Genomic DNA, 15,479 nt, shown 5'->3' with positions numbered 1-15,479 from the left:
TCCTGTTGTAATTGGTTTTTATTTCTGACTCTTATAACTGCTGCTAATGTTGTGTAAATGTATAGTTTTTTTTTTAAATTTTTTTTGTTCATTTTTTATTTATTCATTTGAGAGCGACAGACACAGAGAGAAAGACAGATAGAGGGAGAGAGAGAGAATGGGCGCGCCAGGGCTTCCAGCCTCTGCAAACGAACTCCAGACGCGTGCGCCCCCTTGTGCATCTGGCTAACATGGGACCTGGGGAACCAAGCCTTGAACCGGGGTCCTTAGGTTTCACAGGCAAGCGCTTAACCGCTAAGCCATCTCTCCAGCCCAAATGTATAGTTTTTGAAGTTGTTCTTGGGTCATGGATGCCCTGGCATGTGGAATTGTATCATACTTTTTCCTTTTCTTCTTTTCCCTTTTACCTTTCTTTTCTTTTTCTCTTTTGAGCAAAGCTATTGTCTGTTATTGTCTTTGCTTCTTAAGGCAGTATCTGGATTTCCTTGTCTTCCATGCCAGTTAGTGCTCATTGTATTTCATTGTTCATTTTCCTCTGTGAGAACAGAAAATATCATAAGCCAATCTTATGGGAAAAATGTAAACGATGTCCTTGGCTGGCAATGAACAAAGAAAATAAGAATAGAGGTTATTATTTGAGAAATTGGTAGATATTTAAGATGAATGTTCCACTAAGGTCTAGATTCAGGCCAAAGTTTATAGAAAGAAGATAGTGCCTAGTGTTTCTGATGGTTAGGTTGTTTCTTAGTTCTGTAAATGGAGCTGCTTAAGAGATGTATTGGTATTCTTATATTTGTAAGCCTATGGTAAGAAGCTAATAATATCATGGTTAGAAATGGGTAGGTTGGGCTGGAGAGATGGCTTAGTGGTTAAGGTTAAGGCACTTGCCTGTGAAGCCTAAGGCCCCATGTTTGACTCCCTAGTTCCCATGAAAACCAGATGCACAAGGTCACGCATGTGCAAAGTCTCACATGTGCACAAGGTGGCACATGTGTCTGGAGTTCGATTACAGTGGCTGGAGTCCCTGGCATACCAATTCTCCCTTTACTCTTGCTTTGTCTCATTAAAAAAAAGGCCAATCTGTTGGGTTTGCCTCAAAAAAAAAAAAAGGGATGAATATTAAATTTGTACTCTAAAGTAGGTAATTTGCAAATGGTATAATCACTTTCTATATTTATAACTAAGTGGCCTAATTTGGTGTTTGGATGAAGAGAATGAACTCATGGGTATATAAGTGTCTACTTACTGTTTTTAGGGAGTGTTCCAGAGAAACTAGAGAAAATGTTTGTTTATTATCTGTTTTTGAGAAATAAGAGTTAACATTAATTATGTTAAAGACCTAAAGTCATTTTTGGAAGCTTAATTGTAAATTGTAAATAATGTCTACTAATTGGTTGATTCATTTTCTGATGTACATTTTGTAGTTATTTTTCCCTTGTAAGTTTCCAGGTGGTTGAGTGCTCACATATAGAAGTTTTAAAAAGAGGTTGTGCAAGAGCCATCAAAATGAGAAAAAGAGAAAGCTGAGTGCGTGTGAACAGGCTGAGTCACCTGTATTATACTGGCCAGCGCCAGGAAACATTACAGAGGAAATGGCAAACTAGATATGAGTGCTGCTCTCATTACTAGCTGAGAACCTTCTCCAGAGGGAATGGCTGTAGACACTGAGGATACTCAAACTCATCAACATAGAAAATAGACCGCTGAGGCCTCAACATGAACGAAGACCTTTAAGCTGCCCTCCAAGGCACAGGGAATGTTGCAGAAGAGGGGGAGGAGGAACGTAAGAGCCCCAGACTGGGAAGGCATATTGTCAATCCCTACGAGAATATATTGATGCATTCATAACCCCACTGTAATCCCTGATAGACAGGAGGGTTCTCAGCAGAATGGGGAAGGGAGTAGGGAATAAAAAAGGATAACCTGTTGGGAATGCAACTAATTTGCAGCATTTTCATATATTAAAGTTCACAATAAACAATAAAAAGTGGGCTGTGGATGGCCTCTTAGAGCTGACAAAGGCACTGATGAAAATCTGGTCTTAGATGTCTCATCCCAAGTGCCACCTGCCACATTTTGTTGACTGTCATCTTTGTTCAGTAGGACACTTGCTCAAGCATCTGACTGGATCTCAGGGTGTGTTCTCACTGGCTTACTGGCGTTGTGTGGTTCATTCCTGCCTGCACAGTTTGTCCCTTGAGACCTTCTCTCTAGTATCCTGACTTTTACAACCAAATTATTCTTTGAGCTTACTTATGGTTCTTCTCCTTTCAATTTTTATTTTTATATTTATTTATGAGAGAGAGAGAGAGAGAGAATGGGCGTACCAGGGCCTCTAGCCACTGCAAACAAACTTCAGATGCATGTGTCACCTTGTGCATCTGGCTTAGGTGGGTACCAAGGAATTGAACCTGGGCCCTTATGCTTCACAGGCAAACACTTTAACCACTAAGCCATCTCTCCAGTCCTCTCCTTTCGATTTTAGTTCAGTGTTGAAAGATGCCAGTACTTGGGCTATTGCCAGTATCAAGGACCATGGATTTGTTTGTTTAACTGACTCTCAACAACTAGATGAAATAAGTACCTTAGTGTATCTGAGTCAGTGTATACCAACCTACTTTCCAAAGTACAACAATTGAAATCATAGGACAATAAGTTATTTTATACTATTTATTTATTGTTTGCAAGCAGGAAGAGAAAGAGAGAGCAAGTGAGCGAGAGGGCGAGAGAGCAAGAGAGAGAGAGAGAGAGAGAGAAAGAGAGAGAGAGAGAGAGAGAGAGAGAATTAGAATCAATGAGAATGAATGGGTATTCCAGGATCCTTTGCTATTGCAAAAGAATTCCAGATACATATTCTGTTTTCTGCATTTGGCTTTACATGGGTACTGGGGACTGAAATCTTGGGTTTTTAGGCTTTGCAATCAAGTCCCTTTAACCACTGAGCCATCTTTGCAGTCCCAAAAAGTCTTTTTTTGTTTTTAGTTTTAAAATGTATTTATTTATTAGAAAGAGAGAGAGGGAGGGAGGGAGAGAATGGGTGTGCCAGGGCCTCTAGCCACTGCAAACGAACTCCAGACACATGCGCCACCTTGTGCATCTGGCTTACATGGGTCCTGGGGAATTGAACCGAGGTCCTTTGGCTTTGCAAGCAAATGCCTTAACCTCTAAGCCATTTCTCCAGGCCCCCCAAAGTCTTTTATAAAAATATTGTTATTTATATTTGGGAGCAAAGAAAGAATGGGCATGCCAGGGCCTCTTGCCACTGCAAATGAGCTCCAGATGTATGCTCCATTCTGTGTGTTTGGCTTTACATGGGTGCTGGGGAATTGAACCCAGGGCATCAGACTTTGCAAATAAGTGTCTTTAACCACTGAGCCATCTTGCAAGCCATAGGCTTCTTTAATGCATAGCTCTTAGAACTTTTAGTAAATTCAACACATTTTGTTAAGCAGGGTATATATGATGTGCTTTTCAAGCTTATTTGACAGTGAAACCATGCGATTTTAAAATATTTACACATATTTTTAATTGATAATTGCTAGTTCAATACTAGTTTTGTTTTGTTTTTTTTCCCTGAGGTAGGGTCTCACTCTAGCCCAGGCTGACCTGGATTTCACTATGTAGTCTCAGGGTGGCTTCGAACTCATGGTGATCCTCCTGCCTCTGCCTCCCAAGTGCTGAGATAAAGGTGTGTGCCTTCATACCTGGCCAATACTACTTTTTTGAAGGAAACTTTATTCCTCACTGAGTTATATTCTGATATAATGTCTTAAGGTAAGTATTGACATTAGATGTAGCTAAATGAAAGGCTATTATAAATTGTAAACTATTTTAAGTATTGTCAAATACCTTATCCAGTATGGTGATTAGTATTTTTTGAATGCATTCCTTCTGTGATTCACTACTTAGTAAAGCTTCCTTTTGTGTCAGATGAGAATTCCGTGTCATTATGTCTTCTTTTTTGTCTTGCTTGTTAAATAACAAATAAATGCAATTTAGAAGTCCCTTTCATCACGGAGCCATCTCCCCAGCCCTGTGTTTATACTTTTACAAACTTAACTCTATGTTTTTGTTGTTGTTGTCAAGGCAGAGTCTAATGTAGCTCAGGGTGAACTTGAACTCATTGTGTAGTGTAGCTTGGCTTTGCATTCCTGATTCTTCTTTCTCAGCCTCCAAGGTTCTGGGGTTATAGCTATGTACCATCATGCCCAGCTCCCTCCTTCCCTTCCCTCCTCCTTCTCTCCCTTCTCTTGTTTTTGTGGTACTAGGGACTGAATTCAGGACTTCATGCATGCAAGGCAATTACTCTATCACTGAGCTATACCCCAGCCCCTCTCATGCTCCTTTTTATTTTCTTCATTTTATTATTTTTTAAACTTTTTCCCCCCTCACTTTTCAAGGTAGAGTCTCACTCTAGCCCAGGCTGACCTGGAATTCAGTACGTAGTCTCAGGGTGTCCTCAAACTCACAGTGATCCTCCTACCTCTGCCTCCCAAGTGCTAGGATTAAAGATGTGCTCCACCAGTCCTGGCTATTTTTTAAAACTTTTAATTGACAAGTTCCATACATATAGACAGTATGCCATGATTATAACCACCTCCCACCACTGTCTGTTTTTCTTCTTACCCACTCCACTGGGTCCCTTCCCACTTGTGCTTTACGTGATCCAGCGCAGTCCTGTTTAGATTGAGTGAAGTATACATATTGGAAGGAAAGATGACAAGAGCATATGAGGAGGGGTGACCATGGTAAAAATGAGCAACCGTGAGCCAAGTTGATGGAAGAAGTGATGTGCCTGTTGTAAGCAATGTCTTCAAACCTAGATTATAAATAGTCCAAGCTGTTACCCATTAACTTGGCACAGGAAGTCTTTGGTAGCAAAAAATTACCTAGCAAAAGGCACAGTTCCTTTGAAATTTTGGGGTTGCTGCATGTTTGTGTTACCAACGAAATTGAGAGATTCTCCCGCAAGGATATTCCAGGCCCAAGAATTTCAGAAGCACATTTATAATGTATGAAATGAATTTATGAAATAAATGAGTGGGCTATCAGCTATTTTAGCATGTAAATTCCAGTTGTCTGAAGAGAACATATGGGGCATTCAGTCTGGCTCTTTCCTTCTCATTAGGGATAGCGTCCTTCCATTTGGTCCAGTCATCATGCCTGCACTGGGGACTAGCTCACCGGTGTCTCCAACCCTACCTACACCTGGCTGGGGTCATTCGTTAGTTGACCAGATCATGTATCTTCCAAACCAATACTTCACTGAATGAACACGCTCTCAGCTAGTAATGAAGCAAGCATATAAATGACTCAGACAGTCTCGTGCAAATTGGACATTTGTGATTTTAGTTCTTTCCATATTGCCTTTGAAAGGCCAAAGGCTTTAATACGTTGGTGTTTGTTCCCTTCTCTTACTTCTGTTCTCTTTATAGCAACAGGGGTACTCAGGAAGGCTCTGTTTTGGTTTTCCTTTGCCATGTGTTTGATTTTCTAACTTGAAGTGGCATTTTTTGTTTTGGTATTTGGAGGTAGGGTTTCACTCTAGCTCAGGCTTACCTGGACTTGACTATGTAGTCTCAGGGTGACCTCAAACTTATGGCTCTCCTCCTACCTCTGCCTCCTGACTGCTGGGATTAAAGGCATGCGCCACCATGCCCGGCCTGAAGTGACATTTTTTGAAATATTTTACTTATTTATTTGACAGAGAAAGAAGGGAGGGAGAGAGAGAGAGAGAGAGATTGAGAATGGGAGCACCAGGGCCTCTAGCCACTGCAAACGAACTCCAGATGCATGTGCCCCTTTGTGCATCTGCTAACGTAGGTCCTGGGGAATCGAACCGGGGTCCTTTGGCTTTGCAGGCAAACACCTTAACTGCTAAGGCATCCCTCCAGCCCTGAAGTGACATTTTTTTATTTTTTAAAAAGACTGTCTTACCCATTATTAAACGTTAAGTTTGACATTTCTCACCCCAGCAATGAGCAGAGGGCAGATTAAAGGACTGGGGGAAGCTTCAGTGCTAAGGCCGGTGCCTGGTAAGCATACTCTTGATGAAGACTAAATTCTGTATAATTTGCAGCATTAGAACACTACTTTCCTTTCCTATTTTGCAGCTGTTCTTTTGTTACTGAAATTAAATTAAGGTTAATGATTCTGAGTGTTTAAAACCAGTATGAATGAAAGTTACAGTTTTTGTTTCTGATGGCCTTCTCTGCCTTTGACTCAACAGAAGAAAGCTTGGCAGGACCACAAGCGAGAATGCAAATGTCTTAAGAGCTGCAAACCCAGGTATCCTCCTGACTCCGTGAGACTTCTTGGCAGAGTTATCTTCAAACTTGTGAGTACACAATTTAAAGAAACACATGTGGAGTCTCATTTAACAAAAGCACTTGTTACTGCGTGTATGATGAATATTCACGGCTGAAACTGATCTCATGTTAAGGTAGAAGGTGGATTTTCCCAGGTAGTGTCTTGAAGTAAGAAACATACATTCCTACTAGTGATTGCACTGGTGCTGGGGAAGAAATGTGCAGCTCGTCTTCATGAAGGAATTGTGGTCCCCTTGTGGAGTAGAGGCTTGAGGTTCTCCAGCTGTATTACTAATTAGCACCTGTTATATTTTCATTATAACTTTCTCCTACGTAGTATGTATTTGTCTTTTTAGTTGTCTCTGCAAGTGTGTATTTGGATGATAATATGAAGTTAACATCTTTTTATAGTGCTAGGATTTGCTGAAGTTATTTTTTTTAACTTTATTATTTATTTGAGAGCAAGAGAGAGAGAGAAAGAGGCAGAGAAAGAGAGAATGGGCGCGCCAGGGCCTCCTGCCACTGCAAATGAACTCCAGATGCATGCACCCCCTTGTGCATCTGGCTTACGTGAGACCTGGGGAATCGAGCCGAGAACCTTTGGCTTTGAAGGCAAACACCTTAACCATTAAGCCATCACTCCAGCCCTGAGGTTATTTTTAAAGATTAAATTTAAGGGCTGGAGAGCTGGGTTAGCACTTGAAGGTGTTTGCTTGCAAAGACTGATGGCTTGGATTTGAGTCCCTAGAACTCACACGTAAAGCCAGATGCACTAAATGGTGCATGCATCTGGAGTTCATTTGCAGTGGCAGGAAGCCCTGCATTCCCATACTCTCTCTGTCTGCCTCTTTCTCTCTCAAAGAATAAGTGTGTGGAAATGCATGTTTGTGTTCATGAGTGTGAGTGTGGGCATGTGTGTGCATGGCATGCATGTGGGGTTCAGAGAACAACTTTAAGGGATCGTCCTTTGCAGCAGGTTCTCACTTTGTTGCTTCACCAGGCTGGCTGGCCCCCGAGCTTCCAGTGACTTCTCCTCCTATCTCTGCCTTCTTTCTTGCTCATAGGCATGGCTGGGAGGACAGATGCCTGCAGAGCCCTGGCTTTGTGCAGGGGTACCGGGGCTCTGAAGTCGGGGCCTCATGCTTGTGCAGCAAGCGCTTGACCCACCGAGCCATCTCCCAGTACTGTTAGGGTTTCAAGTTGCTACTGATTAAGGAATTCAACTCTAATAAAGCAGTGGTGAAAAGAAATGATACATGCCGGGCGTGGTGGCGCACGCCTTTAATCCCAGCACTCGGGAGGCAGAGGTAGGAGGATTGCCATGAGTTCAAGGCCACCCTGAGACTCCTTAGTGAATTCTAGGTCAGCCTGGGCCACAGTGAGATCCTACCTCGAAATAAAAAAGAAAAGAAAAGAAAAGAAAAGAAATGAAACACAAAATTAGCTTTTAAAAGTTTCATTGAATTATCTAAGTATACTCAAATACATTCATTTATCTATAAGAACATATCACATTTTTAAAAAATGTCTTTCTCTTTATCTTTACAGATGGAAGAGAAACCCTCAGAGTCAGAGAGGCTCTACACATTTTATGACCTGGAGTCAAGTAAGTAATCATCCTTATCTTCTGCCCCCCACGCCTTGTGAGTACAGCAAAACAACCTCCATCAGTTCCTTCTTAGCCATTCCTGTAGCTAATTCAACTTTTCTTCTATTTTCCTGCCCCCCCCCTTTGTTTTTCGAGGTAGGGTATTACTCTAGCCCAGGCTGACCTGGAATTCACTATGGAGTCTCAGGGTGGCCTTGAACTCATGGCAATCCTCCTATCTCTTCCTCCCGAGTGCTGGGATTAAAGGCGTGTGCCATTATGCCCTGTTCCTGCCCCCTTTTTAAGAAGAATATTTTATTTATTTGTAAACAGAGAGAGCGAGAGTGAGAGAGAGAAAGAGTGTATGGGCATGCCAGGTCCTCTAGCCATGCAAACAAACTTCAGATGCGTGCACCACTTTGTGCATCTGGCTTATGTGGGTACTGGGGAATTGAACCTGGGTCCTTAGGCTTTGCAGGCAAGTGCCTCAACCACTGAGCCATCTGCAGCCCCCATTCCTCCCCCCCTTTTTAAAAAATATTTTTTGTTTATATTTATTTATTTATTTGAGAGTAACAGATGGAGAGAGAGAGAGAGAGAGAGAGAGAGAGAGAGACAGAGAGACAGAATGGGTGCGCCAGGGCCTCCAACCAGTACAAACTCCAGATGCATGTGTCACCTTGTGCAGCTGGCTTATGTGGGTCCTGGGGAAATGAGCCTCAAACCAAAGCTGTCTCTCCATCCCCCTCCCCCTTTTTAATATTTATTTATTTATGTATTTTGTTTTTTTGAGGTAGTGTCTCACTCTGCCTCAGTCTGACCTGGAATTTACTATGTAGTCTCAGGGTGGCCTCGAATTCATGGCAATCCTCTTATCTCTGCCTCTGGAGTGCTGGGATTAAAGGCGTGCACCAGCATACCCAGCTTATTTCTATTTTTAAAAAAGATTTTTTTTTTTTTTCGAGGTGGGGTCTCACAGTAGTCCAGGCTGACCTGGAATTCACTCTGTCATCTCAGGGTAGCCTTGAACTCATGGTGATCCTCCTACCTCTGCCTCCCGAGTGCTGGGATTAAAGGCGTGTGCCACCACGCTCGGCTAAAAAAGATATTTTTGTTTATTTATTTGAGAGTGACAGACAGAGAAAGAGGCAGAGAGAGAGAGAGAGAGAGAGAGAGAGAGAGAATGGGTGCACCAGGGCCTCCAGCCACTGCAAGTGAACTCCAGACGCATGCGCCCCCTTTTGTATCTGGCTAACGTGGGTCCTGGGGAATCGAGCCTCGAACCAGTGTCCTTAGGCTTCACAGGCAAGTGCTTAACCACTAAGCCATCTCTCCAGCCCTATTTCTATTTTGTGAAAGAATTTATTTTTATTTATTTATTAGAGACGGGGGGGGGAGAGAGACACACACACACACACACAGAGAGAGAGAGAGAGAGAGAGAGAGAGAGAGAGAGAGAGAAAGTGAGGATGGGTGTGCCAGGCCCTCCAACCACTGCAAACGAACTCCAGATGCATGTGCCCCCTTGTGCATCTGGCTAATGTGGGACCTTATGGGGCTTAAGTGGGCTTATGTGGGAGAATCGAAACAGCATCCTTAGGCTTTGCAGGCATGCACCTTAACCACTATGCCATCTCTCCAGCCCACCTCCCCTTTTTTCTCTCCTTTTTATCTTTAGTTTCCTTTTTTTGAAAATTTATTTTTGATTTATTTATTTATTTATTTATTTATAAGCAGAGAGAAGAGAGAATGGGAACACCAGGGCCTATTGCCACTGCACATGAACTTCAGATGCATTCATCACTTTGTGCATATGTTTTTTAATTTTTTAATTTATTTATTTTTATAAGGGAGAGTGAGAGAATTAGTGTACTAGGACCTCCAGCCACTGCAATTGAACTCCAGATGTGTGCGCCACCTTGTGCATCTGGCTTATGTCGGATTTGGAGAGTTGAACATGAGTCCTTAGGCTTCACAGGCCAAGTGCCTTATCTGCTAAGCTGTCTCTCCAGCCCTGTGCATCTAGTTTTACTTAGGTACTAGGGAATTGAACCTGAGTTGTTAGGCTTTGCAGACAAGTGCCTTAACCATTGAGCATCTCTCCAGCCCCCAGGTTTCCTTTCCTTTCATTTTTTATTCTTTTTGAGAGAGTAAGAATGAGAGCAAGAGAGAGAGAGAGAGACAGATTGGTGTGCCAGGGCCTCAACCTTTGAAGTTGAACTCCAGATGCTTGCACCACCTCGTGGGCATGTGCAATCTTGTGTTTGCCTAACCTTTACGCATATGGCTTATGTGGGATCTGGAGAGTCAAACACAGGTCTTTAGGCTTTGTAGACAAACGCCTTAACTGCTAAGCTACTTCTCCAGCCCTCTTTTTGATGTTAGTGATGAGTGATGTTGTGAATCAGGAGGTTCCTGGGAGCTTTTAATGTCACTGTTCCTTTAACTATTAAGACAATTTGAAGTCACAGAAGACTAGGGCTCTGTGACAATATTGAGTGTTGTTCTTGAACTGCCATGGAGGTGGCCCATCCTCTAGGGGTAAATTAAAGGCTTTCTAGATGTGAGTGTTGCATGCAGTTAGGATATTTTGCTGTGTATTGTCACCGGCCTTCATTGAGCTTGTAAGTGGTTCCAATACAAAACTAGCGAGCATTTATAGAGTTTTATAGTTGAATGTTTCTGGATGGAGGCAAACAAGAAGCTAATATTCAGATTTATGGTGATGGGATTCTAAGTGCCCGTGGTAATAAATTATTATTTAAGAAATCATTGCATTAATTATTCTGTTGAACAAGTAATTTAAAGAAAATACGTAGATCTGACATGGGGAACAAAGTCAGGCTATAGTTCAACTTGATATGTCTTTTCAAGTTTTAATAGAGAACTAATTAGTCATTTTTCCTTGTTGTACTGCTGCTAGGTAATTAACGTCCTTCACAGTGAGTTTTACTATTATCATCAGCCCTCCTCAGGAGCCCTGCCCTGCATGCTGCCTTCAGTGAAATGCTCTCGAGTGTTATTAATTATACAGCGCACTCTGAGCCTTAAGATCCATTTGTAGTGTACCCTCACCAGACTTTTAAAGTGGTCACAGTGGCTTTAGAATGACCTGTTTTTGGTCTGATTTGAAAAATTTGATTGACACATAGTATCTATACATATTTATGGAATCTGGCATAATGATCAATATATGGGTATTATGTGATTTCTATGTATTTGGAACCTTTTGACTATCTTTATCTAATTAGAGCTATAGTTAGCTATGTACACTGGAACACTAGAACTAATCTCTTCTATCTAGCTGTATTTTGGTATCTATTATCTTTCCTTGCTTTATCTCCTTCCTAGTACTTATTGCCCACTACTCTGTCCCCTGTGAAATTCAGCCTTTCTTCAGATGAATAAAAGTGTATGACATTTGTCTTTCTGTGTCTGGCGTATTTCACTTAACATGATGTTTTCCATCCATAGTTGGGTTTCTTATTTTTATGGCTGAATCATATTTCCTTTATTTATTAACTTTTTTTTTTTTTTTTGGTTTTTTGAGGTAGGGTCTCGCTCTATCCCAGGGTGGCCTCGAACTCATGGCAATCCTTCTACCTCTGCCTCCCAAGTGCTGGGATTAAAGGCGTACGCCACCACGCCCAGCTTGTTAACTTTTTTTTGAGGTAGGTTCTCACCTTAGCCCAAGTTGACCTGGTACTCACTATATAGTTTAGGCTGGACACAAACCGACCTCTTACCTCAGCCCCCTGAGTGCTGGCAATATAGGTGTGGGCCACACATGGCTGCTATGTACTGTATTTTCTGTATCTGTTCATTCACCAATGGACACCTAGGTTGATTCCATATCATGAGTGTTTTCTTTTTTTAATTTCCAATTTATTTTATTTTATTTTATTTTAATTTTTATTAACATTTTCCATGATTATAAAATATATCCAATGGTAATTCCCTCCCTCCCCACCCACACACTTTCCCATTTGAAATTCCATTCTCCATCATATTACCTCCCCATTACAATCATTGTAATTACATATATACAATATCAACCTATTAAGTATCCTCCCCTCTTCCTTTCCCTACCCTTTATGTCTCCTTTTTAACTTACTGACCTCTGCTACTAAGTATTTTCATTCTCATGAGTGTTTTTTTAAAAGCTTTAAAAAATATTTTATTTATTTGACAGAGAGAGGGAGAATGAGAAGTAGATAGAGAGAAAGATAGAATGGGTGCACCAGGGCCTTTAGCCACTGCAAATGGACTCCAGATGTATGTGTCCCCTTGTGCATCTGGCTTATGTGGGTCCTGGGGAATTAAAATGGGGTCCTTAGGCTTTGCAGGCAAACGCCTTAACTGCTAAGCCATTTTACCAGCCCTCATGAGTGTTATTTATTTATTTATTTTTTGGTTTTTCAAGGTAGGGTCTCACTCTGGCCCAGGTTGACCTGGAATTAACTATGTAGTTTCAGGGTGGTCTCGAACTCATGGCAATTCTCCTACCTCTGCCTCCCAAGTACTGGGATTAAAGGTGTAGGCCACCACACCTGGCCTCATAAGTGTTTTTTATATGTAAGAGCAAGAGAAAGTTGGTGTGCCAGGACCTCCAGCCACTGTACTGAAGCTCCACATGCATGTGTCACCTTATGCTCATGTGTGACCTTGTATGCTTGCATCACCTTGTATATCTGGCTTATGTGGGATCTGGAGAGTCAAACTTGGGTCCTTAGGCTTCACAGGAAAGTGCCTTAAATGCTAAGCCATCTCTTCAGACCTGTTTTTCTCTCTTTAGCTTTGGGGTCATGTCCAAAAAGCAGTCTGTACCCAGGGCAATGTCTTGAATCTTTTCCTTTTTCTTTTTTCTGATTTATTTTTATTTATCTATTTGAGACAGAGAGAGAGTGTGTGTGTGAATGGGCACACCAGGTCCTCTAGCCACTGCAGACGAGCTCCAGATGCATGTGCCACCAAGTGCATCTGGCTTATGTGGGACCTGTAGAATCGAACCTGTGTCTTTAGGCTTCACAGGCAAGTGCCTTAACTACTAAGCCCCTTTTTCGTTTTTCTTTCCTAGCAGTTCCATAGTTTTTTAGTTTTGGGTCTTTTATTTTTGTCTTTGATTCACTTAGAATTGGTTTTTAATTATAAAGAGAGATAGAGTTCTAGTTTGCCTCTCGTCCCTTGGTATTGTTGAAGCAGTGTTTCGCTCTAGCCCAGGCGGACCTGGAAGTTAGCATCAGGCTGGCCTCAAACTCATGGGGATCCTCCTACCTCAGTTTTGGATTAAAGACATGGATCACCTCAAGGCTGATAGAGTTCTAGTTAATCCTTTTGCATTTGAATACCAAGTTTTCCTGGCACACTTCATTGAAGAGAGACTGTCTTTTTCCCAGTGTATATTTTTAGCGCATTTGTGGAAAGTCTTTTTGCTATACATGGATGGCTTAATTTCTGGCTTCTCTTTTCTGTTGCAGTGGTATGTACATCTGTTTTAGTCAGTACCAGTGCTATATTGGTTACTATGTGTAGTCTGCAGCCTGTTTTGAAGTCAGATACTGCGATGTGCCCAGCTTTTTAATTTTTAAAATTTTTTGTTTTTGACCGAGTTGGTTGAACCTGTTGAGTGAGCCTGGAAATTCAGGCTGTGTTCGTGAATGTTTCAGTGCCTCAGACAAATGTGTATTTAAATTAACTTATGTAAAATACAAGTCTTGAAACAAATGGTTGTTTACTTTTATACTGTTTCAGAATCTTCTGAAAATAAATTGTGATTATTTAAAAATTTTTTTTTTGTTCTTATTCAAAGCTCAGCATTGCCTTGGCTTGTAGGGGCTGCTGTTTTGTATTCCTATAAATTTCATGATTATTTTTCCAATTTTTTATTTTTTGGTTTTTAAAACAAGCTCTGGCAAGTTTTATTAAAGAAAAATTTTACATAGTTGACTTTTCACCAGTCTGCTCTGGCATGCTTCTAATGTCAGAATCACCTGGATCAATGATAGACTATGTGCATACTCTATAGTATTTCCCGCATGCTGTGCCCAATTCAATATGATTGCCACTATAGTGATGGACACCAGTTTTGGCCAACATAGCATAGTGTTCTATCTCAGATTTCCTCAACGCCGGGCATTTGTTGGTGAGGATGACCAGTTTCGCTTTGCCCTGTCTCATCATCTTCAGCATCTGCTTGGGCCCAGCACGTACTTTCCACTCCTCATAACGAGCTGGAGCCTTGAGTTGATGGACTCCAGGGACTTTTTTGTCTTCTTTGCAGCCACCATCTCCCTGCCTTAGGTGCGGGGTGGGCCCCAACCAAGAGCAGTCGCCAAGGTGGCTGGGTCCCAATTATTCTTTTTTTTTTAAGTTTTTTTAAGTTTTTTTTTTTTAAATTTTATTTATTTATTTGAGAGCGACAGACACAGAGAGAAAGACAGAGGGAGAGAGAGAGAGAATGGGCGCGCCAGGGCTTCCAGCCTCTGCAAATGAATTCCAGACACGTGCGCCCCCTTGTGCATCTGGCTAACGTGGGACCTGGGGAACCGAGCCTCGAACCGGGGTCCTTAGGCTTCACAGGCAAGCGCTTAACCGCTAAGCCATCTCTCCAGCCCGCCAATTATTCTTAAGAATGTTAATTGATGGGAATTTCGTTGGACATGTGGATCACTTTGGATAGTATGGACATTTTAAACAATATTATTCTTATTTCTGGGTTAGTGATTATGTCTGAGATTGCTCTCTTGATTTTCTTCCAGTAAGGCTGTTATTAGTATGGGGAAAGTCTTAGTGATTTACCATGCTGATTTTGTGTCTTGTAACATTATATGTAGAATTCTTACATCAGTTTTAACTTGTGTGTGTGTTTCTTTCTCTTCAACCAAAAATGCACAGAGCTGTTTTTTTTTTTAAATATTTATTTACTTGAGAGAGTGAGTAAAAGAGGGAGGAGGGAACAAGTGAGAGAGAGAGAGAGACAGAGCGAAAGAAAGAATGAGAATATGAATGGGCACACCAGAGCTCCAGCTGTTGCAAATTCCAGATGCATACACCACCTTGTGCTTCTGGCTTATGTGGGTCCTGGGTCATTGAACCTGGGTCCTTTGGTTCTGCAGGTAGGTGCCTTAAACACTAAGCCATCTCTCCAACCCACAACTGTCTTTTGCTAACCCTGTTATAGCAGCACTGAGAATAACTGGAACTAACCTGAAGCTTTCTTTAGTTGATCCATGTTTTTATCATGATATGCATATTATATGACAGATTATATTTATTTTAACTTAAACTTTAAAAAAATATTTTATTTATTAGAGAGAGAGAGAGAGAGAGAGAGAGAGAGAGAGAGGGAGAAAATGGGCACCCCAGGGCCTCTAACTACTGCAAACGAACTGTAGACACATGAGTTACCTTGTGCATCTAGCTTTACATGAGTACTAGGGAATCGAACCTGGTTCCTTTGGCTTTGCAGGCAAGTGCCTTAACTGTTTGTTTCTCTGCTTGAAAATACATAATTTTTTTTAAAAAAAACATTAAAACAAAAAATCAACATAGTTGTACATTACCAGATCTTCTATAATATCATG

At 41.5% G+C, this 15,479-nt stretch overlaps 1 protein-coding gene and 1 pseudogene across 1 annotated transcript in view; one reads left to right on the top strand and one right to left on the bottom strand.

Moving 5' to 3' along the window:
- Positions 1 to 15,479, top strand: part of Smyd3 (SET and MYND domain containing 3) — a 619,144-nt gene that overhangs the window by 56,412 nt on the left and 547,253 nt on the right. Inside the window, exons 3-4 of the mRNA XM_045141721.1 lie at positions 6,230 to 6,337; positions 7,857 to 7,914. Coding sequence (XP_044997656.1) covers positions 6,230 to 6,337; positions 7,857 to 7,914 — 166 coding nt within the window. The remainder of the gene's footprint in view (positions 1 to 6,229; positions 6,338 to 7,856; positions 7,915 to 15,479) is intronic.
- Positions 13,831 to 14,183, bottom strand: LOC123455550 (annotated as a pseudogene).

This window comes from Jaculus jaculus, chromosome 1 (genome assembly GCF_020740685.1).
Source record: "Jaculus jaculus isolate mJacJac1 chromosome 1, mJacJac1.mat.Y.cur, whole genome shotgun sequence".
Lineage (NCBI taxonomy): Eukaryota > Metazoa > Chordata > Mammalia > Rodentia > Dipodidae > Jaculus > Jaculus jaculus.
This window is presented reverse-complemented; position numbering and strand designations above follow the sequence as displayed.